The 23,939-nt window shown below is 53.3% G+C and overlaps 1 protein-coding gene across 1 annotated transcript in view; it reads right to left on the bottom strand.

The window, feature by feature from the left end:
* Positions 1 to 366: 366 nt before the first annotated feature.
* Positions 367 to 23,939, bottom strand: part of NOTCH3 (notch receptor 3) — a 33,431-nt gene continuing 9,858 nt past the window's right edge. Inside the window, exons 11-33 of the mRNA XM_082620825.1 lie at positions 23,602 to 23,835; positions 23,371 to 23,481; positions 22,695 to 22,887; positions 22,468 to 22,619; positions 22,128 to 22,241; positions 21,521 to 21,676; positions 20,386 to 20,611; positions 19,778 to 19,979; positions 19,418 to 19,571; positions 18,853 to 19,037; positions 18,104 to 18,236; positions 17,761 to 18,018; positions 17,561 to 17,679; positions 16,547 to 17,112; positions 14,822 to 15,154; positions 12,722 to 12,876; positions 12,401 to 12,623; positions 11,396 to 11,480; positions 8,568 to 8,730; positions 7,140 to 7,444; positions 6,730 to 6,877; positions 3,276 to 3,373; positions 367 to 2,463 (exon numbers count right to left, since the gene is read on the bottom strand). Coding sequence (XP_082476951.1) covers positions 1,417 to 2,463; positions 3,276 to 3,373; positions 6,730 to 6,877; positions 7,140 to 7,444; positions 8,568 to 8,730; positions 11,396 to 11,480; positions 12,401 to 12,623; positions 12,722 to 12,876; positions 14,822 to 15,154; positions 16,547 to 17,112; positions 17,561 to 17,679; positions 17,761 to 18,018; positions 18,104 to 18,236; positions 18,853 to 19,037; positions 19,418 to 19,571; positions 19,778 to 19,979; positions 20,386 to 20,611; positions 21,521 to 21,676; positions 22,128 to 22,241; positions 22,468 to 22,619; positions 22,695 to 22,887; positions 23,371 to 23,481; positions 23,602 to 23,835 — 5,360 coding nt within the window. The 3' untranslated portion in view covers positions 367 to 1,416. The remainder of the gene's footprint in view (positions 2,464 to 3,275; positions 3,374 to 6,729; positions 6,878 to 7,139; positions 7,445 to 8,567; positions 8,731 to 11,395; positions 11,481 to 12,400; positions 12,624 to 12,721; positions 12,877 to 14,821; positions 15,155 to 16,546; positions 17,113 to 17,560; positions 17,680 to 17,760; positions 18,019 to 18,103; positions 18,237 to 18,852; positions 19,038 to 19,417; positions 19,572 to 19,777; positions 19,980 to 20,385; positions 20,612 to 21,520; positions 21,677 to 22,127; positions 22,242 to 22,467; positions 22,620 to 22,694; positions 22,888 to 23,370; positions 23,482 to 23,601; positions 23,836 to 23,939) is intronic.

Raw genomic sequence — 23,939 nt, 5'->3', positions numbered from 1 at the left:
GCAGGTCCAAGGGTGGAGCCAGAAGGGTGGCTTTGGTGGTCTGCCCACCCCTTTGGTGGTGGTGTGTGCAGGGGGCATGCGCAGTACCCTGCTTTTGCTCCCAGCTCTTCAGAAGTGGCAGTTGGGGGTTTTTTTGGTCTTTTTTATCTTGTTGGCCATAATTTGCCCCAACTGCACATGCCCACAGTTATTCTTAGTCCCTTATAGCTTCTTTGTCTTTTGTTGTTCCAGGAGATGTTTGTCCAGGTGCAAGCACTGCAGCAAAGGGTCCCAGGTCCCAGCCTGTCTCAAAGTTAGCGCTGAAGAGACAGAAACCCCACACTACCACCCCTCCCCGAAATCTTACCTAGACACAGAACAATGACATTGAGTGCTAACTATTCCTTTATTAGGTGGTGAGGGGAAAGGGGGCTGTACAATACAAGGGCTGGGAATTTAGCTACACAGGGACTGTGACCAGAAGCTATATTACAAAAATAGCCTACAAATACTTCTATTCTGCCCTGGGGCTGGGCCAGGGAAGTACCAGGAGGAGGTGCCGTGCAGGCAACTCCTTTCCTCCCTGCAGGCCCATATTTACAGGGAGACAAAGTAAAATGCACATGTCTCCCCTGGTCCTCATATTCCCACCGGCCACCCCACCCCCCAGTTCCCAAAGGGAGGTGGTCCACACTCTGTGACGGGGGGCTTGGGGACAGGCTCTCCAGGCCAGAAGGGCACTTCCCCCAGCAAAGCTATAGAATAAGTTGCATCTGGAATGCAGTGAAGTGAGGGAGGTGGGGTGGGGAGAAGGCTCCCAAGTCTCACCCGACCCCTAGCCCCAGAGGGTTCGCCCAAGGGTGCCTACTTGGTTCACACCAGGGTCGTGTACTCGGTACACAGGATCCCGGTCATGCCTGTGTACTTGGTACACAGAATCCAGCTTGGCCGAATGGGCCCACAGACTCAGCCCCACGGGGGCACTGGGGGGTTCGCAGGGGCAGGGAGCGTCTCCATATATATATTTTGTAAAAAATAATAATAATAATGTTTGTTTAAATGAATTTGTTTCTATACAAAATGTAAAAAAAAAAAAATAATAATCCACCTGTGTCAGAACATGAGTGAGAGAGGCCAGAGGAGGCAAGAAAGCAGGAGAGAATGGGCGGGGGGGGGGGGTTGGCCCCAGGAAGAGGGGGGAGGCAGGAGCATGTCCCAGACTCACCACAAGAACCAAAGGGTGGGGGTCAGCCTGCACCCCTTATAAATAAAGGAAGACTGAAGCCCTAGGCTTGTGACCTGTCTTGGTCACACTGCAAGGAGGGTGGGGTGCAGGAGAAGAGATTAGAGAGAATGAAATGGACTAAAAGGGGAGACAGAGAGGAAGCAGGATAGGGTGTCTCTACAGCCTCCTCAAATCTAGGAACTGTGGAGCCCTCAGGCTAACACTTGCCTCTTGGGGGTGACTTCAGGCTGGGACCCTAGCTGGGTCTGGGACTGAGCAAGAGGGCCAGGGACCGACAGGGGGAGCGGCTGGGCTGACAGTGTCCCAGCGGCCGTGGCCCCGGTGGCAGTGGCCGGGCTGGGCGTGGAGTCGGACCAGTCCGAGAGTGAGGGAGGTGAGGGGCTGGCCCAGTGCTCGGGGGACTCTGGGGATGGGGTCAGGTAAGGGTGCTCGCTGGGGACCCGCAGGAAGCGGGCCTTTGGGGGGCTGCTATGGGCCCCGGCTGCAGGGAACTCATCGCCATGTCCTGGGGCTGCCAGGTACGGTGGGGGCCGCTCCTGGGGGGACACGGGGTTCCCGGGGTTCAGCAGCTGGGGTCCCGGGGCCAGCGGCAGCAGGAAGGAGGGACCTGGGGGGGCAGGTGGGGGCAGCCGGGCCCAGTCAAGGGGGACGGCCACGGGGTTCAGCAGGCCCAGGCTGAGCACACAGCCCCCGGGGGGCTGGCGCCCGAGACCTGCCCGGCCCGCGCCACCAAGCTGCGCCAGAGACACGGCTGTGGCTGTGGCAGCCGCGTAGGGCCCCTCGAGGGGGAAGCCGCCAGGGGACGCGGGGGGGCCACCAAAGGGCCGTGGGGAGTCCAGAGAGTCCACCGGCGAGAGCGTGACCGAGCTCTCGGCCAAGGGCCCCGGGCAGGCCAGGGTCAGCTTCTTGCCCCGACCCCGGGCACCCTGAGGCCCCAGCCCCGCCTTCCCAGGAGGCCTCCGGCTCTTCTTGCCCCCGGACTGTGCCACCTTGAGGCCTGGGAGGAAGGCCCCGGGCGGGCAGAGCAAGGGCCCCAGGCCGTGGGGGCCAGGGGGGCTACGGGGCCCACTGGGCTGGTCTAGCAAGCGCACGATGTCCTGGTGCAGCCGCTCCTGGGCCACATCCCGGGGCAGCCTGTCCAGGTGGTCTGTGATCTCACGGTTGGCAAAGTGGTCTAGCAGCAGCTTGGCAGCCTCAAAGCTGCCCTCCCTGGCGGCCAGGAACAGCGGAGTCTCCTCCTGTGGCGGCCCAGAACCCACAAGATGTCAGGGTCACAAGAGTCAGGATTAACTGCTGGCTAACATCACAGAGGCCTCCTGTCTCTGGGGGAACCTGAGAGCTAAGAGTTCATACTCTCCAGCCAGACAGACCTCGGTCAGAATCTCAGCTCTGCTGGGGAAAATTGGGCAAGTTCTTTCCTTTAAGCCACATTCATCCAGCACCTACTAAGCTTCAGGCCGCAAAAGCCAGGACCAGGGTGAGGAGAGTGAAGCACTCGCCTTAGGCACAAAATTTAAGGGGGCATCAAAATAAATGATATTTTAATGAAAAAATTTTAAATTAAGATTAATGCAAAAAGAATCCATAATGAATATAATTTTGGAAATTTTAAATAAAGATGGAATCCAACCCCGCACCCCTTTAAGCCTTACTCTTTCATCTGTAAAATGAGAGTAATACCACCTTGCAAGGGTTTTTAAACAACAATCAAAACATCTACCTTTTATTGAGGATGTGCTAAAGCACTTTATAAAAGCTTTAGCTCACTGAATCCTCGAAAGAGGCAGTGAGGTGGGTACCATTGCTTCCCCATTTCGAGGATGAGAACAGAGGTTCAAAAGAGTTAAGCAACTTGCCCAAGGTCACCTAGCAACTGCCATATACTTCCTCCTCTGATCCACTATTGAAACCCCTTGGGCCCAAATCCCACACCTGAAAGCTGGCTGCAGGCAGGGTGAATGCCCCCACTAGCCTACCCCAACCTGCTCTCTGCCACCTGTGGAAGCTGTGCCAGGGCTGACTCCCAGGTGGGCCAAGGGCTGGGGCTCACCTTGCTATCTTGCATGTCTTTGTTAGCTCCATTTTTGAGCAGGGCCAAGGTGGCCTCCACGTTGTTGACAGCTGCAGCCCAGTGTAAGGCTGATTTTCCTGGGGGGGAAGTGAGGAAAGGTCAGGGTCAGGACCAGGCTCATTTGCTGGCCCCCCAACAGCAGGGGGACAGAAAATGTCTAGAATATGGCCTGGGATGGGGGGAGGGTAGGCCTGCCACGAGTATCTGAGTAACTGTGTTTGGGTCCATGTGTGTGCACACCTGTAGATGTAACTCTCCATATACGGGGGGTACTATGTGGACCTCACTCAGTGGTACCTAGAGCTGTGCTGTCCAATGCAATAGCCACCAGTCACAGTGGTTCTTTAGTATATGTAAATTAAAATTACAAAAAAAAAAAAAAAATGGAGTTCCCTGGTGGTCTAGTGGTTAGGATTCTGGGCTTTCACTGCTGTGGCCTGGGTTCAGTCCCTGGTCAGGAAACTGAGATCCCACAAGCCGCACAGGGCAGCCAAAAGAAAAAAAAACAGTAAAATAAGTTAAATTAAATTAAATTGATACCAAGACCATTTAATGGGGAAAGGATAGCTTTCTCAACAAATGTGGCTGGGACAACTGTTATCTCCACGTGCAAAACAATAAAGTTGGACCCCTACTGCACACTATACACAAAAAAATAATTCAAAATCAGTCAAAGACCTAAATGTAAAAGCTCAAACTATAAAACATTTAGAAAAAAACACAGGAATAAATCTTCATGACCTTGAATTAGGCAAAGGATTCTTAGCTATGACACCCAAAACACAAGCAACAATAACAAAAACGACAAAAATAGATAAATGGGACATCATCAAGACGAAAACGTTCGTGCTGGTAAGGACACCATCTAGAAAGTAAAAAGAAAACCTACAAATATATTAAACCTACCATATGTTTGATAAGAGACATACCTAGACTATATGAAGAACTTCTACAACTCAATAATAAAAAGATGAATAACCCAATTTAAAAATGGGCAAAGAATCTGAATAGACATTTCTCCAAAGAAGATACACAAATGGGCAATAAGCATGTGAAGAGATGCTCAACATCATTAGCCGTCAGGGAAATGCAAATCAAACCACAATGAGATACTAAATCACATCCACTAGGAAGACTAGAACAAAAAGACAGATAATAGCAAGTGTTGGTGAGGATGTGGAAATACTGCAACCTTCATACACTGTTGGTAGGAATGTAAAACAGGGCAGCCACTGTGGAAAACAGTCTGGCAGTTCCTTAAAAGGTTAAACAGAGTTACCAAGTGACCCAGCAATTCTGCTCCTAGGGATATACCCAAGAGAAATGAAAATATATGTCCACACAAAAAATGATACAGGACTGTCCATAGCAGCATTATTCATAACAGCCAAAAATCAGAAACAACCCAAATGTCCATCGGTGGAGGAATGGATAAACAAAATGTGGTATATCCATATAACAGAATATTATGTATTCATTAAAAAACAAAAAAGAAATAATACTGATACATGCTACAACATTTGTAAACCTCAAAAACATCTTGCTAAGTGAAAGAAGCCAGTCAAAAAAGACCACATATTGTATGATTCCATTTATATGAAATAACCAGAATAAGCAATCCATATAGAGAGAAAGTACATTAGCGGTTGCCTAAGGGCCGGGAAGATGAGGGGGATTGAAGGGGTGATGGCTAAGAGGTGAGGGCTTCTTTTTCAGGTGATGAAAACATTCTAAATTTTATTGTGATGATATTTGCACAACTATGTGGTTATACTAAAAATCATTGGATTTTATACTTGAAATGGATGAACTGCATGGTATCTGAATTATATGTCAGTACAGCTGGGGTTTTTTTAAGTAGGCAAAACAAAGGTTAAAACATTAAATGAAATAAAACATTTAGTTCTTTGCTCACTCCAGCCACATCTCAAGTGCTTGACAGCACATGCCAGTGGCTACCATACTGAACAGAACAGACTAAGAATATTTCCAACATCACAGAAAGTTCTATTGGACAGTGCTCTTCTAAAGCCGTATTTCCCAACCAGGGGTGATTTTCCTCTAAGGGGCATTTGGCAATGTCTGGAGATATTTTTGGTTGTCACAACTGAGAGGTGGGGTGCTATTGGCATCAGTGGGTGGAAGCCAGGGATGCTATTTATCCTACACTGGATAAAGAAGATGTGGTACATATATACACTGGAATATTACTCAGCCATAAAAAAGAATGAAATAATGCCATCTGTAGCAACATGGATGGACCTAGAGATTGTCATACTGAGTGAAGTAAGTCAGGCAGAGAAAGACAAATATCATATGATTTCGCTTATATGTGGAATCTTAAAAAATGGTACAAATGAACTTATATACAAAACAGAAATAGAGCCACAGATGTAGAAAACAAACTTATGGTTACCAGGGGGACAAGGGGGGAGGGATAAGTTAGGAGACTGGGATTGACATATACATACTATCATACATAAAATAGATAACTAATAAGGACCTTCTGTATAGCACAGGGAACTCTACTCAATGCTCTGTAATGGCCTAGATGGGAAAGAATCTAAAACAGAGTGGATATACGTATATGTATAACTAATTCAGTTTGCTGTACACCTGAAACTAACACAACATTGTAAATCGACTATCCTCCAATAAAAATTTAAAAAAAAAAATTTTTTTTAAATAAATAAATAAATAAAAAATCCTTGGGCTTCCCTGGTGGCGCAGTGGTTGAGAGTCTGCCTGCCAATGCAGGGGACACGGGTTCGTTGCCCTGGTCTAGGAAGATCCCACATGCCGCGGAGCGGCTGGGCCCATGAGCCATGGCCGCTGAGCCTGCACATCCGGAGCCTGTGCTCCGCAACAGGAGAGGCCACAGTGGTGAGAGGCCCGCGTACCGCAAAAAAAAAAAAAAACATCCTTCGCTACACAGGACTGCCCCCACCACAAAGAATGATCCAACCCCACATGTCAATGTTGCTGAGACTGAGAACACCTGCCCCAAAGGATGTTTCTAAGAGTCCAAGTGTGTCTACAGCTGTATGAGGTTCTCTAGACACCAGGGCAGGTCACTGTTGTGCAAGCAAGCCACCTCCAGGGACGGAGCGGCCCTCACCTATAGATCTGGCTGATTTGCAAATTTATTACACCAGTTGTCCAGCGGATGGCACCAGAGTAAGTTCTTCTAACAAAGCAGATGGAAGGGAAGTGTCTTGGGAAGGGCACCTTTTCCTGAACCACTACCACACAGTATGGGCTAATGGGCGCCATTTTTTTTTTTAATGCATGAGTGTAGGTCCATGTTGAAACGCTGTTATGAGTACACGAGTTTCATTGACTGGGTGTCAGTGTGGGTGTGAGTTCACACCAACAGTCAGGGCCCAGATGACACCCTCTCAGCCCCCACCCACCACTACCCCCCACAGCCTACCGAGTTCATCCACAGCATTGACATCAGCATGGCTGGCGATGAGCTCTTCCACCATGCCCTCCACTGCCAGGCGGGCCGCCAGGATCAGTGCTGTGGAGCCGTCTGCCATGCGGGCATCCAGGTCTGTGGAGCGGTTTCGGATGAGAATCTAAGGGAGATGGGGCACAGCAGGAGTCATGGCAAGAACAAAGGGGCGAAAAGCACCCCTAAGCCCTCTGAGGACCCCAACCAATACACCCCGTGGAACTGATGAGGTTCAGGGAATAGCTTCTTGCCAGAAACTGTACTCCCATATATCCCCATCTTACAAATGAGAAAGATGAGCTCTGAAAGGCAGAACCAGGGCTTGAACCCAGGTCGGTCTGATGCCTGTCCCAGCTCTGAAGTCCAAAGAGGTGAGCCCATCTCACCTGGAAAACACCCTGGGCATCAGCAGTGACGGCTGTGTGCAGGGGGGTGCGGCCTGAGTGGTCCTGGGCATTGGTGTCTGCCCCAGCATCCAGCAGCCGCTTGGCCGCATCAGCCCGGGCATAGCGGGCAGCCAGGTGCAGGGCCGTCTCACCCGTGCGGTCGGTCCGAGCCCCAAGCTGCGCCCCCTGGCAGATAAGGTCTGAGATGATGCTGGCTGACGTGTCTTCTGCCTCGTCCTCCTCAGCTGGGATTGCTTCCAGGGCCCCCCCGCAGAAGGAGGCCAGCATTAGCGGGGTGAAGCCATCTGCAGGGACCAGGAGTGTGTCACAAGGGAGGTGGGCACAGGGCCTTTCTGGGGAATACGATTGAGGGCACTGCATTAGGAGGAAGTGGGACATGTGGAAACACAAGAGGGAATGGCAAATCCTCCCATCACACACACACACCTGTGTCAGGTGCCCCAGAAGCCAACCCAGGATGAGGATTCATGGGCATGTGATTTGTCACAGAAGGGCTCCTAGGTAGTAGGGGACACAGAACGAGGGAGGGAGGAAGTCAAACAAGTGTGCAACCTTGGGCAAATGCCTGGAGAGTTATTTCAGCCTGATCCCAAAGGGGGACTGTGGAAGCTGAGCTGTACCCCAGAGTTGTAATCCAGCTTGAGTCAAAGGAGCTGAGCCTTTCATACTCCTGCATCCACTGGTCAGGAGCTGCCCCCAGGGACATAAAATACCAAGCACCTCAGGCCCTGGTAGCCTGAAGGGCTTCAACAGAGAGCCATAGGTCCTGGTCATTGGGAGCAAAAGCAAAACAGAGCTGGGGAAGGCATATCCCAAAATGTGGCAAAGACAAATCCAAGAGGATCCAGATAACGTGGTCTGCTATACTCTTCATGAGCATTTGCTCTTGTTTCCCTTAGGAGGCTACTTGCATCCCATTCTCCATCCTCAAGCCCTAGATAAAGCCAAATCCTTCCTTCAAGGACAGGAATATAGCTCAGGCCTGTCAATCTGCATATTCCAGGCCCCAGGCCACACTGATTGGTTCAGGAATGGGTATGTCCATCCAATCAGAACTCACCCTGGGACTTCTGCTGGTACATATGGGAAAAAGATTTTGTAAGGCCTGTCCCACCTGTAGCTATCAGTGCCTGCAGGAAAAAGCCTACTTGGGCTGTGGAGTCAAGAGGTGGTGAGTCCTGAATCCAAATGTGCCTGAAGCTTCCATTTACAAGAGCCAGTAAATCCCTTGTTTTACTTAAGTTAGCTTGAGTTGGGCTATTAAAACTTACAACCAAAAGTCCTGATTAACACACACCCCCACAGACGGACACCCAGACACACCCAGCTTTCCCCAGAAACAGACCCAGATGCAACCTCTCATGAGTAGGATGGATAAAGGGCATCCTGGAGGGAGGGATGCCTGACCTGGACCACGCACGTTGACATCCATGCCATCAGCATCTGCATCGCCCTGTGGTGGCGTCAATGCCATGGCTGGTGCCACACGGATGTCAGCAGCAACCAGGTGGTGTTGAGTCCACTGGCGGCAATCCACAGCATCCTCAGCTCCCACACCAGGCTCCTCTACCTGGAGGCACAAGGACCCAGGTTCTCACAAGGGGTTGGGAGACACAGTTAGAGGGACAGTCTGGGCATTTCCACAGGTTTTTCTCATGGAGATGCACACATGGCCCCAAGAAATCATTAACATCCTGCTTCTTTTATAGATAAGGAAATGGGAAATTGATGTACTGGAGCTCAGAGAACTCATAAGAGGAAGAACTGTGATTTTAATCCGGGTTAGAAGGGCAGAGGGTCTGGGAACCCACGGTAGTGATCAAGGAAGAGACACAGAGGGGACTTCCCTGGCGATCCAGTGGGTAAGACTCCGCACTTCCAATGCAGGGGATGCGGGTTCGATCCCTGGTCAGGATACTAAGATCCCACATGCCGTGCAGTGCGGCCAAAAAATTAAAAATAAAATAGATTAAAAAATTTTTTAATTTTAAAAAAAGGAAGAGACACAGAGCATAACACCTGTCAGCACACACCTGTCTATACACTAGATAGGAACATACCAAAAATGAAATTAAGAGAACAATTCTATTGACAACAGTATCAAAAAGAACAAAAAACTTTAAAATTAAATTCAACAGAAGAAATGCAAAACTTGTATTCTGGAAATTCCAAATCACTGGTTAAAGAACTGTGGGAGTAGAGGGATCCTGCAATAATAATAATTCCCAGTATTGGTATTTCCCTGGTGGTCCACTGGTAAAGAATCTGCCTTACAATGCAGGGGACGCGGGTTCGATCCCTGGTTGGGGAACTAAGATCCCACATGTCTTGGGGCAACTAAGCCCGCATGCCACAACTACTGAGGCTCTCACGCCTCAACTAGAGCCCACGTGCCACAACTACAGAGCCCACGCACCCTGGAGCCTGCGCACTACAACTAGAGAAGGGAAAAATCCGCATGCCACAACTAGAGAGAAGCCCACGCACCAAGACGAACAGCCTGCGCACCGCAGTGAAAAATCCCGCATGCCTCAACGAAGATCCCGAGTGCCACAACTAAGGTCTGACGCAGCCAAAAATAAATAAAAATAAATAAATAAATAATAAATAAATCTTTAAACAAAATAATAATTCCCAGTATTAATCTGGGAAAGGAGTGAAAGGTGAGAAACAGGGAGTTGCCCTGGATGCCACGTAGGCTCCCACGTGGTACCACAAATATGAACGTGAGGTATCAGGACTAAATAATCACACACAAATGTATTGATTTACCCTCAGGAGTCTAGCACCTGGGCCCCTCAGAGGAGCTCAATAAATTTCAGACTCATGGTCCAGAAGGGAAGAATGAAGTTATGAAAACAGGACAGAATATCCCTAACTAGCCTGCCTGGGCATTTAACAGCCTGCACCAAACACAGAGCCTGATCAAGCCAGACCTGAGCTTAAGGGCCCAGATGGGGAGTTGAATTTCATGAAAGGGGAGAGCCAGGTGATGGACAGCTAACCAGAAAGGGCCATGGAGGATGGGACAGCCTTCAATGTGGGTTCAATGTCTGACACTGTCACTTAGTAGGCTTGTGACCCTAGGCAAATCACATTAGGGCTCTGAGCTTCTCACTGGTAAAATAAGGATGATGCAATCATTCTGCAATGCTAAAATGCCATCATAAACATTCTGTACCATATACTTAACAACCACTTTTGGATGAGAAAGGAAAAAAAAGCCTGGGGCAAGCAGATTTCTTTAGCTGTCAATTGTAATAGATGTCTTCATTTCAACAAACATTAAAACATAGGCAGGGGAGGGAATTCCCTGGTGGTCCAGTGGTTGGGACTCCACACTTTTACTGCCGAGGGCTGGGGTTCAACCCCTGGTTGGGGAACTAAGATCCTGTAAGCTGCACAGTGTGGCCAAAAAAAAAAAAAAAAAAAAAAGAAAACATAGGCAGGGGAGTGGCATCTAAGAATGGAGGTGTGTATCAATAGCTACCTTATAGCATCCTCATAAAGATGAAATAAGATGTCTTGTGTACATTCAAGATATTCAGCACGTGTCAAAGTAATGCTAGCAGGAGGCTGTTATGAACTGTGCTCCCCCAAAAATCATATGTTGAAGGCCTAATCCCCCAACGTGACTATATTTGGAGACAGGGCCTTTAAGGAAGTAATTAAGGTTAAATAAGATCATGAGCATGGAGCCCTAATTCAATAGGACCAAGGTCCTAATAAGAAGAGGAAGAGACGCCAGAGTTCTCTCTCTATGCACACACAGAGGAAAGGTCACATGAGGACACAGTGGGAAAGCACACTCCACCTGTCAGGAAGAGAGCCCTCACCAAGAACCAACCCTGCCAGCACCTTGATCTTGGACTTCCACCCTCCAGAGCTGTGAGAAGATAAGTGTCTGCTGTTTGAGCCACCGGTCTGTGGTACTTCATTATGGCAGCCCTAGCTGACTAAGACGGGGCCCGTAGCTGTGGTCCCAGGACAGGAAAAGACCAGCTGGGAGTGCTCTCAGGCTGGGCACGCTGGACTAAGTTGGATGCAGCAGAGAGAAAGCAGAGTCATTGTCTGGGCCAGGGGATCCCCTCTGGAAAGATGCCAGGAGCAGGATGAGGTGAGTGTTGTGACTATTCTCCAGAGCCAGGGACAGCAGAGATTTTCCTGGCTCTCCCACTGACCATCGAGCCCCAACCCAGGACCCTGAGGGCAGGGGTCAGAGGAGGGGACACAACCTTCAGTCGCTTGGCCTCCGGGCACTCTGTGTCCATCCAGTCTGTGGCCACCTCTCCCATCAGACTCTCACCCTTGGCCATGTTCCTATGGGGGGGAAGAGAGAGGGGACAATGGGTCAGTAGGGGCAGGGTGCAGGGTCAAGAGACAGGGTCCAATGAGGGGATGTAGGATGTGGTCAAGGTTGCAGGGGGTACCATCAGGGGTTGTGATGGGTGACGGCCAGGGTCTTAAGGTGGAACTGGGGAAGAACAGGAGTGGGGTCAGAGGTCAGAGCAGTCGGCTGTGGGACAGGTGAGGGTTCCAGGCATATAGCAGGGGTTATAGAAGATGACGTCAGGGGTCATGGAGGATAGAGTTATCCTCATAACAGGTGAGAGATGTAGCCAGGATCGAGGAGGTTGTGGAGAGGGGCCGGGGGTCACAGGGTGACAGGAGAGGGGTAAATTCAGGGATTAGGTCAGGGTGGGGTTGGAGTCTCGAGGGACAGGCCAGGGAGTTGGAGGTGAAGCCCACGACCAAGGCCAAGATTGAGCATAGTGGGGAATGAGCACTGAGTTGGGGTGGAAAGGGGGTCAGAGGTGAGGTCAAAAGTCAGGGTGTGTTAGAGCCAGAGGTGATATTGGGGGTCACAGAGGATAGGGTCACAGGGCCAGCAAGGGATTGGGATGCAGACAGGGATCGAGATCAGTAATCATGTGGGAACAAATTCTGAGTATCAGGGTGAAATCTGAGAAGCTGGGGTCAGGGAGGGTTCAGGGTAGAGTCAGAGTAGGATCTGAGTGAGGGAACTGGATCATAGGAAATGGGGCCAAGGGTCACACATCAGGGGTGATTCCCAGGGATTATCGAGTCAGTGGTCAAGGGGATGAATACTGGGTTTCCAGGCTGGAGTCTGAAGTTAGGGTCAGGTAGGGGTCAGAGGTCAAAGTCAGGTCAAGGTGGGCTCAAGGGCTCACAAAGTCCCACAGTCAGGGACAGGGAATGGGCTGAGTCAGGGTCCTCACTTCATGCCCAGAGCGTCTTGGCCCACGGGTTCCCGCCGGCCCTTGTGGCCAGCTGCAGCATCCTTGTGCAGCGCGAAGCCCTCGGGGAACCAGAGGGTGCTGTGCTCACGCTTGCGGCGGGCCACCATGACGCCCAGGACGAGGATGACCAGCAGGAAGACGGCGCTCGCAGCCAGCAGGGGCAGTAGCGGCACGCTTGGCTCTGGCAGCTCCAGCGGTTCCCCTGCGGGCAGGAAGCAGGGGGTCTCAACCAGGGGCCAAGGCCCACCCCACCATACGAGCCCCAGTTCCACCCTCATCACCCGCCAGGCTGGCCCTCACCCCGTGCCGCCCGCAGTGGGTACGGGAAGTCAAGGCGCTCCACCGCTGACAACGCTCCCAGATAGTCCGCCGCACTCTGGGCGTCGGGAAAACAGTGGTCATTCTCAGGCGACTGCAGGCACAGACGGTTGTCAATCTCCAGCATCACCACAGAGCTGCGGGGACACAACAGAGGGACAGGCAGACTCAGCAGGCACTCCTACAAGCCCTGCACCATGCCCCATCCCCACTCCCCTGCATTAGGCTCGAGCATCTCTACTCACCATGTCACCACTGCCCCCTATCTAGCATCCAACTCTACCACAACCCCCAAACCAGTCTTTTTTAAAATACACTTACTATATATTTGTTGATATTAAGGATATTTATTTTTTTAACTGTGATCATGGTATTATCGTGTTTTAAAGAAAAGAGCTTATTTTTTACAGAAACATACTGACCTGTCTACGTACGAAATGACATGCTATCTAGAAATTATTTCAACATAACGTGGCAACTAGGACAAATTGAAGGGACTATGTATGAAATAATAATGGCCATATATGTTAATTGTCAATGCTAGGTCCTAGGTACCTAGACGTTCATTACCCTGTTCTGCTTTTGTATATGTTTAAAATTCTTTATCAATTCCCAAAACGAGTCTTGCTATGGCCACCAGTGTCCTCTGAGCCATGAATCCAATGGTCATTGTTTTCATGTCAACTTCTCCTTTATCAGGCTGGTGCATCCATCTCCTGCCTGCTATGAGCATTGGCTTCTGACAGTTGACAGCTGCCTCTCTGGCCTCAGCAAAGTGGGGATCCCTTCACTTGGGAGGTGACACCCCTTAGGGAAGCCTTCAGCCAGGGACTGGCTCATGTGAAGTGTACAAAAGCTGGCCCTCCTGTCTCAAGGTGGGACCAACTTTGAGGTGCTATTCACCCTCCAGAGCTCTCCAAGGGATCAGGCTGAGGCCGGACCCTGGCTGAGGCCGGACTCTGGCTGAGGCAACCTCCTGCCTCAGTTCCTCCCCTGCCCCATCCTACTTCCCTCATTCCCTGTCTACTGAGAGCACCCTTCCAATACATCACATGTATCTGAATCTCCATCTCTGGCATTGCTTCCAGGAATCCAACCCTCCAAACATTTTCCTTCTTTGGGATACCCAGTGCCCTTTTTCCTGGCTCTCCTTCTCCTTCTCTTTTCTGAGCTAACTTCCTTCAACCAATCCTTAGGACTCAGTGTCCCCAGATGATCCTTCTGTCCCCACATCTCTCCCCACTTCTTTGTGTCCCTCCCATGGCTGCAATGATTGCAAAACCCTTTTTTCTTTCTTCTCTCAATCTTCCGACCCCAACTGCCTCCTGAGGGTCTCTCCAAGACCCCCAGATCCCTCTGGAAGCCCCAAAGTAACCCCTGGTTTTCACCCTGTGTCTTCATCTTGATGAGACCACTTCCAGCAACTCAGTCACCCCAGCCAGGGACTGGCACATCCATCAACTATCCTCTCCATCTCCCCCATCCCAGCCATACCCAGTCAGAGGCCCTGCACCTCATCTCTAGCCTCCAGCCCTCCTCCCTGTGGCACGTCCCACTCTGCTCAGAAGCCACATCTCCCTTCTGGCCCCTCTACCAGGCCACCAGCAGGAGAGTTCTATATTTTCCATTTCTAAAACAAACAAACAAAAAACTACACATGCCCTTAAACACTCTGCTATACCCCTGCCTCTCCAGAAGGAAACAGCGCTAGACCAGGGGCTATTCTGTTCCCCCAAAGCACCCTTGCCCATGTCTGGAGGCATTTTGGGTTGTCACATCTTAGGGGAGGGGTGGTGCGTTGCTTGCATCTAGTGGATAGAGGCCAGGGATGCTGCTAAACATCCTACAGTGCACAAGACAGGACAGCCCCTCACAGCAAAGAATGATCCGGCCCCAAATGTCAATGGTGCCGGGACTGAGATGCATGTATTGTATGACGCTGTATGTATTGCCAAGAAGGCTCGCCCAGATCAAGGGAAGTTAAGGGAAGTAAATGCACAAGACCTGAGGAATGGTGCCCCTTCCCACGCCCGGCCCAGCGTCTGCGTGGGCGCCATGGCTCCCCCGGGGGGAGTCACTCACCCGATCACCTCAGGGGCCAGCTCCCGCCGATTCCGGGATTCGGAGCCAGGGCCAGGCCGGTGGTAAGGGAAGACCATAGCCTGGCCGTTCTCATCCAGACGGAAGCGCAGTGAGGTGCGCAGGATGCCACTGAGCCGCTGCAGGAAGTCGGCACTGGAGCGCAGCAGCTCCTCCGGTGGCAGCAGCACAGTGAGCACCAGGACACCTCGGGCCAGCAGAGCTGGCACCTCACCCGCACAGTCCAGTCCATCCCAACCGCACTCCTCTGTGTTGCAGCCCTGGTCGCAGCGGCCGTCGGCAAAGTGGTCCGCGCAGTACTTCTCGTACACCGGGCTGGGGACAGAGAGGGGTGGGGTCAAGGGAGCCTCCACCTCCGCTGCACGCACACACCACAGAGCACCCAGACCCTGGTGACAGCACAAGCGCAGAGAACTGGAATGTATCCACGTGCTTGTGGAATGTATCAGGCTTTCTGCAAACACAGCCATTGCTTTGTAACTATTAATAAGTCAATAACTACTGAGAGCCACCTGTTATGTGCTGGGCGCTACTGTAGGCTCTAAGGATATGGCCCCGACATAAATCCCTACCCACGTGGAGCTGGCATTACAGTGGGCGGAGACAGATATTAAAGGAGATGAATGAGGAGAACATAGAGCATTTCGATCACACACCAATAAAGGCTAAATTTAAACACACACACACACACACACACACACACATACACACATCTAGATGGAATTAAATGCTAAGGAAAAAAATAAGGCTGGGGGTGGGTGGCCAGGGAGGAGCTCACTGAGAAGGTCATTGCTTGAGCAAAAACTTGAAGGAGGTGAGGCAGGAGCCACGTGGCTCCCTGAAGGAGAGCATTCCAGGCAGAGGGAACAGCCAGTGCAAAGGCCCTGAGGTGGGGCCAAGCCTGGGGAATCTGAAGAATGGAAGAAAGGCCAGGGTGGCTGGAGCAGAATGAGCAAGGGGGAGAGTGAGGGTGGGAATGAGGACAGGAGGATAAAAGTAAAGAAAGGGTTCCAGGCAGAGGAACACACAGAGGGTCACACAGAGCACAGCACAGGGATGGACAGATGGAATGCATAGGACAAATAGGGCTCATGAACAGACATAGAGAATGGCAGAAGAGGGGCAGGAATAGACAGGCAGGAGCATGGACAGATGGATAGGCATATAGAGGGGCAAAAAGGGTGTGTGAATGGACAGAAGGACAGAGAGATGAGGCCCATGGACAAATGGGGCATACAGATGGACAGACTGGCATAGAGACAGACAGATGGACAGATGAGGTCCAAGGATGGACAAGCAGGTGTGCAGACAGACAGTTGGGTGTATAGAGGGACAAAAGGAATTCATGGATGGACAGAAAGACAAACAAACAGGGCATAGGGAGGGCAGATGGAGTGCAGAGGCAGACAGAAAAACAGACAAAAGGAGCACATGGATGAACAGACAGGTGGGCACATTGATAGACAGGCAGGGAACAAGGATGGACAGACAGGGCACAGGAATGGGAAGACAGACAGACAAACGACACACGGATGGGCAGACGGTACACCAAGAAACAGATGGGTCAAGTGAAGGGACAACCCAACAGACAGATTAAGGATTGACTGACAGACCAAGGCAAACGGATGGGCAGATAGAGAGGCAGGGCCCATGGATGGTCAGATGTGACACATGGACAGACAAGACACGGAGTGAGGACCGGCTCACTTGCAGGTGCGCTCCCGGCCGCCTGCGCGGCAGTCGAAGTTGTCATAGAGGCAGGCCGGCGAGCTGCAGGCGGGGTCGCAGCGGCTGTTGTTGAAGAGGAGCCAGCACTGCAACGCCGCACACTGCCGCCAGGGGTCGCTCACGCTCAGCGAGCAGTCGCCGCCGTCCCAGCCGCAGCCTGGGCTGTTGCACTCTCGGTCACAGCGCTTGTCGCCGCTTTTGGCCTCGCAGGCGGCTCTCGGGCAAGACGGCTCCTCGGGGGCCTCGGGCACCGCTGCAGGTATCTCACAGCGCGGCCCAGCCCAGCCTGACGCGCACGTGCAGCGGAAGAAGGGCGCCAGCGTCTCCGGGCGGCAGGAGCCCCCGTGGAGGCAGGGGGAGGTCACGCAGCTGGCATTGGCGGCTCCCAGTGGCGACCCCCGGGAACCCCGGCAGGCGGGACCCGACAGCCCCGGGGGGCAGGCGCAGCGCGGTCCACGGACCGTCTGCTGGCACGGGACGCCCACCGGGCACTGCAACTCCCAGCAGGAACGTGCCACCCGCTCGCAACGCGGGCCCCAGAACGGCTGTGGGTTGGGTGGGGGGAAAGGAGAGGAAAAAAAAGTGCGGGGGCAGGGGATGGAGGGAGAGAAGGGGAGGAGACAGAGAGAAAGGAGGGAAAGAGAAATGGAAGGGTGGAGAAGAGGATTGAGGGTTGAAGGGGGAGAGAGAGGGGAATATGGGGGGGTCAGGACTTGGGAAAGGTTGGACCTCCAGTCTCCCTAGGTCTGGCTCAACCTCTCCCTCTTGCACTGGAGCCCCACCTTGCAGGTAAGCCCAGCCTTCCCCAAGAGGCCACAACTCCAAATTCCAGAGGGACACACACACACAAACACACAACCTCCAGGTAATTTCAACATTTCCCAGAAACCCCTTCCATCTTACACCTCTTCTCCCCTAAAGCCACACCCACCCATGAGGGCATGATCCCACTCCTCTCCCAGAGACCTTGATGTGAGTGTCCACCCCACCTACCGGGACACAGTGGCAAGAGAAAGTCAGAGCTCCCCCAGAGCCGGGGCTGGGATGGCACTGGCCTCCATGCTGGCACGGCTGCGACTCACAGGGAGACAAGACAGTCTGACAGTGGGGACCTGGGCAAGCAGAAGCACGTGGATCAGCCACAATGGGGAACACAGGCAGGATCGCAGGCCAGCCCCCTCTCCCATGCTTACCTGTGAAGCCGGCATGACAAAGGCAGCGGAAGCCCCCACCTGGGTCCTGCAAGCAGTCCCGAGTATGTGCCGCATGGCAGGCACCTGGACGACACTCATTGATGTCCGCCTCACAGCGCAGGCCGGTGTATCCCGGGGGGCAGGTGCAGCGGAAGCCACCCACCAGGTCCACACAGGTACCATTGTGCAGGCACCGGGGGCCCGGGTCCAGGGGGGGGCCTGGGCCACAGTCATCCTCATTAATCTCGCAGAGCACACCTAGGGGAAGGGGGGAGGGGGAGCAGTCAGGAGCGGTCAGAAACCCAGCCTCCCGTCCTGTCCCCCAACCCTGACACTGGCCTACCCAGCGTTCCTGGAGGACACGAGCAGAGATAGCGGGCCACGAGGTCAATGCAGACGCCCCCATGCTGGCAGGGCTGGGAGGCACACTCGTCCATGTCATCCTCACAGTTGTCACTAGTGTAGCCAGCTGGACACTGTGGTGGGGGTGAGGCAGGGACCCACTCAGCCCAGAGAGACACAGATACTCGCCATGAAGATACAGAGACTCCCAGTGCAAAAGGACACATACAGTCATCCGACACACAGAGACATGCCCAGTGTGCAGAAACACACACACACCCAGTACATGGAAGCACACCCAGTACATGGAAACACACCCAGACATGGAAGGACACGCAGGCACAAGGGCTACAGATACACTCAGTGCAAAGGGACACACACAATACAAACGCACAAGACAGACCCACAGGAGAAACACCCAGATACCCAGATACACACAAGACACACACAACCAGAGATGCACATTCAGACACTGGCACATGCATTCGTACCCAAAGAGACACCATGCACAGAGACACACATAGATATGTCCAAGAAACAACCAAAGACAGAAGTACACCCAGACAGAGAGAGACGCCCTAAGATCTACCCAGAATGACACCCACAAAGATATACCCAGAGTCACAAAAGCAAAAACGCAGACATGCCTAGAGAGAGACACCACAACAGGCTATAGACACACAGAGATGTGTAGCCAGACCCACCCAGGAGTGACTAGCTCCCCTGTCCCCTCCACTGGGCGCTCCTTACCTCGCACACATAACCTCCCATGTAGCCTCGGCAGGTGCCCCCATGCTGGCAGGGCTGGGCCAAGCAGGGGTCCACCTCCCGCTCACAGTGACTGCCTGTGTGGCCCTCTGGGCACACGCAGTAATGGGAGCTGTCCTTGTCCACGCACTGCCCACCAGCCTGACACAGCTGCTCCATAGGCACCCCTGGACAGAGGAGAACAGCGTCAGGCAGGCTCCCTCCTCCCAGCCCACATCACACACAGCACTACCCAACACCCCCAACTAGCTTCAGTCACCAAGGTCTCAGCCACACTCTGTCAGGTTGTCACACATCCCCTGAAACTGACACACACACACCTCCAAAGCTCACGCCAACTAGGTCACACACAGCATTGCAGACGTCCTGGTTGTCTCATGGTGATAGACATACACACCATCCTTGTCCTGGCCAGCTGTCACAGAGTCACATATCCTCACCATGTCTACATGCTCTGTTGCACTCTCATTCGGCTCACACTAGCAGGAAGTATGTGCATACACACCCTCCCAAGCCCCCCAAACCCAGTCACGTGCACCCCCCTCACCGATTTGGGCTGCGGCCTCTCTGCAGGGTAGACTCTGGATGTCACAGAGGCGGCCGCTCCATCCCGAGGGGCAAAGGCAGTAGAAAGAGGCCCCGGTCCGGGCACAGTGGCCCCCATTCTGACAAGGCGTGCGGCTGCACCAGTCTACCAGCGTCTGGAAAGGAAGGCCACGGTGTCTGCTCTTGGGGACCCTTGAAAACGGACCCAGCTTCTCCTCCAGAGTCCTGGGCAGGCTCCAGAATACCTCTCCAGATTCCTCCCCCAGGATCCAGGCAGGCTTCCCAATCAGAGTACCCAGCAGGCCCCTCCCTCAGACTGTCCTTCTAGACTCTCCCCCAAAACTCCAGTGACACCACCCACCTGGCACTGTGTGCCGGTGAAGCCTTCAGGGCAGGCACAGCGGAAGCCGGGGTGGGCGGCAGTGCAGACGCCCCCGTGCAAGCAGGGTCGCGAGAGGCAAGGGTCGGCCTCATGTTGGCAGTGTGCGCCAGTGTAGCCCAGGCGGCACAGGCAGCTGAATGAGTTCACACCATCCACGCAGGTCCCACCATTGAAGCAGGAGCTGGAGGTTAAGGAGGGGCGTGTCAGGCACCGCCCCCTCCAAGGCCCCACCCTCCCCCATGGGCCCCTCCTAGCTTTGAGTAGGCAAAACCCCTACCCCAAGGAGAAGCTGAAGTCCCAGCAGAGGCCCCTCCCCGTCCTGTCCCTTAGTCCCGATATACCAGGTACTTCTGGGCTACGTGGAAGCCACGTGGAGACCCCACCCTGGTCTGGCCTGGCTCCCTCAGGGACCAGGGTACCTAAGGTGACCTCCCAACAGATGGCCTGCCCCTTCCCGGACACTAACCCATCAGGCATCAGAGTCCTGAGGTGGGTGCCAAGCCAAGGACTCCCCTTGTCCCCACTCTTCAGGTCCCACTCCCCATCCGATGCCAGGGCCCCTGACTCCAAGGACAGGCCCCACCCACCTGGGGCTGCAGTCAGGTAGGTCCTGCTCGCAGAGGAAGCCTCCATAACCCGGCGGGCAGGTGCAGGTGAAGGAGGCCACGTGGTCTGTGCAGGTGCCTGGGCCGCAGGGGCTGCTCAGACACTCATCCACATCTCGGGCGCAGCGGGGGCCAGCAAAGCCAGGTAGGCAGGAGCAGGAAAAGGAGCCCACTCCATCCTGACATGAGCCACCATTCAGGCAGGGGTCTATGGTCAGAAAGGAGGAGGTCTGGTCACACACCTTGCCCCCTGTCAGTCCAGACTGACCTGGCCATGTCTTGTGTAGAGGGGAATTAGGAGAAAACCAGGCTTAATTGGGAGGGGCACATTTGGCCAGGGGGATCAAACCCCGTCCCCTCTGTGGCCTCACCCCCTCCCTTATCTGGAAACCTTGCCTATGTTGAAGGGGGGAGGGGTTGGAGAAGCCAAAAAAGGGTCCCTTTGAGTTGCCAAGTACTAGTTGTGTCTGCTTAAGTCCTGGACTCAGCACAGGAGGTCTCCCCCAGACCTGGGCTAGCCAGTAAAGTGGCCACTGACCACATGTGGCTCTTGAGCCCTTGACATGTGGCTGGTCCAATTTGAGATGTACTGTAAGCATAAAACAGACACCAGATTTCAGATTGTGAAGACTCAGTATGAAAAAAAAAAAAGAATGTAAAATATCTCAATAATTTTAAATTGATTACACTGAAATGATAATATTTTTATGTATTAGGTTAAATAAACCTGTTTTTGTTTGTTTTGTTTACTTTTTAATGTGGCTATTAGAAAAAATGTAATTCATATGTGGCTTGCATTATTTGTCCATTGAACAGAGCTCCTGGAGCCTCACTAGGAGCCTGTTATCTCATACTTCACATACAATCCTAACTTGCTTGCTGCCAGAGCCAATCTATATAGGCTTCAGAGTCCTCTCCCAGCTCATCCCTCTACTTGCTGAATGACCTTGGGCAAGTCACTTAACCTCTTTGGGGCCTCAGTTTTCATGAGCAAAATGGGGAAAGTAAGATAACTGTGAAGATGAAATGAAAACACAGTGCTAGGCACATGCAGGGGCTTGATGAACCTGTTCCCTAGGTCAGCAACACCCCCCCCCAAGAGCTCCCCTGAACTCACTGGGGTCACAGTCATCGATGTCCTGATCACAGGAAGGGCCACTATAGCCCTCGTGGCAGGTACAGCTGAAACTCCCTGCCAGGTTGGCGCAGGTACCATGGGGACCACAGGGTGAGGGGCCAGCACATTCATCTACGTCCTGCTGACATCGTGAGCCTGGGGGTGGGCAGTAAAATAACACACCGGGTTAGAAGGCGCAGGGTAGGGTCTGAGGGTACCTGGCTCTCAGGAAGAACCTGAAGGCTGAGATGGATGAAGGCAAGAAGAGTTTGCCTCTGGGCATTTTGCACACACTGTTCCAGAACTGCCTTCTCCTTGTTTCAGAGGGTGGTGAATGCATTCTGTGACTGAGGTCTGCTCCTCCAGGCTGTCCCCAGAACTCTCAGCCTGATTCCTAGCTTCCCCAACCCCGTAGCCCTTCCTCTTCTTCTGAACTGACCACATAGGCTGCCAAGTGTCTGTGTCTAGCTCTGTTTCTTCCCAGAAAGAACCTCCCCTAAAAGGCAGAACCAGGAGTGACTCCCTCTCTGGGTCCCCGGCATCACCCAGTATGGGGCAGGTTGCAGAGGAGATGAGGGAGAGGAAGAGGAAGAAGCAGCTGATGTACCTTGCCAACCAGGGGGGCAGGAGCAGACAGCCAGCTGGCCAGGGGCAGACTCACAGTAGCCCCCATGTTCACAGGGATTTGGGGTGCAGGGGGACAGCAGCTCACACTGACGGCCTGTAGTGGGCAGGCAGAGTGAGACAGTCTTGAGAGATTCCATTTTCCCATCTCCCCCCAAGGTCCCCACCTTGATACCCACTTCCCAAGCTCCTGGGTAGGGATGGGAGAGGAAAAAAAGTGGGGGGGGTATAAATGCAGAGAAGGAAGGGAGAATGGAACAGAAGGGAAATGAGAACGAAGAAGGGAGGAGGCAGCCCTGGGGAGGGAAAGTGGGGACACGCACCCTGGACACCAGGGGGACAGGTACAGCGGAAGCCCGTTCCATCACTGGTGCAGGTGCCGCCTGCCCAGCAGGGATGGGATTCACAGGCATCTCGAGCGAGGCTCTGACTGCACTGAGGGCCACTCCAGCCAAGCTCACACACGCAGCGGAACCTGAAGGGGGAGGCAGTCAGGGCTGGCAGGAGGGCAGGGAAGCAGTGGGGATCAGGGGTTGGGGAGAGGCCTCACCCTCCAGGCGCGTCGTGGCAGACGCCATGACTGCAGGGTTCTTGGGCGCAGGGATGGCTTGGGGGAAGACAGAGCGGGGGCAGGGAGCCAGGTGGGCACAGGCATTGGAAGCCATTTTCACCATCCACGCAGGAGCCCCCCTCACCGCATGGGCTGGACGCACACTCGTTGATCTCCACGTTGCAGAGAGGCCCTGGGGAGCAGGCAGACAACCTCGTCCCAGAACGAGGATAGCCGGAGCCTACCGGGGAGGGACAGCCTTGCCCCATTTAGCAGAGCCACACCCTTGAGCAAGGACAATCTCATTTGCTTCACAACACATCATCTCTTGTGCAAATTAGGATACCCACCTCCTCAACCCAGAGATACCTTGCTCCAAATCATCCTTGTCCCCAAACTTATATGAAATCACTTTCATTTCCACCAAGGGTTACCCTGGCCCCACTCAGAAACACCTCAATCCCTGAGTCTGAACACCTTCCCATATGTTCCAGGATAATCTTGAGCTAATATGGGGAAAACACGCCAATGAGAGAAAGCACTGTCTCAGGGCAAAGCGTGGACCATCTCGTTGGACCAGAGTGTGCAAAGAGAGGGGCAAAACCTGGCCAAGAAAGATGGGTGATTTCACCCTCACCCTATAAAGACCTCCATTCCACGGCAGCCACTTGCCCACCTGTGAAGCCAGGCTGGCAGACACAGTCATAGCGGTTGATGCTGTCCCGGCAGATTCCAAAGGTGCAGGGGTTGCTAGCACAATCATCAATGTTCACCTCACAGTTCACACCTGGGGAAGGGGAACATGACAGGGATTGCCACCACTGTGCCCTACCAGGAGCACCATTCCCGAACCCTCTGTGTCCTACCAGATGTACTGTTTCTGCTCCAGCCCAGCCCCCGGCCCCACCTGTGGTGCCGGGAGGGCAGCGGCAGAGGTATTTGTCCACCAGGTCTAGGCATTTGCCACCGTGGCGGCAGGGCTGGCTTCGGCACTCGTCCACCTGGCTTTCACAGCGCGTGCCGGTGTAGCCCGGGGCACAGGCGCATGAGAAACTGGCGATGCCATCCACACAGCGCCCATGGTGGCATGGGTCTGGCGAGCAGTCATCCACGTTGTGCTCACACACTGTGCCCTCGAAGCCTGCGGGGACAGAGGGTTAGGCTCCGCCCACCGGCCAAGGTCCTGCCCACAGCCATGGCTTCTGCCCGATTCTGGCTCAGCTCTACCTCAGGCCCGGCCCATCG

The sequence above is a fragment of the Mesoplodon mirus genome (assembly GCF_964341445.2).
Source record: "Mesoplodon mirus genome assembly, chromosome: 5".
NCBI classification, from domain to species: domain Eukaryota; kingdom Metazoa; phylum Chordata; class Mammalia; order Artiodactyla; family Ziphiidae; genus Mesoplodon; species Mesoplodon mirus.
This window is presented reverse-complemented; position numbering and strand designations above follow the sequence as displayed.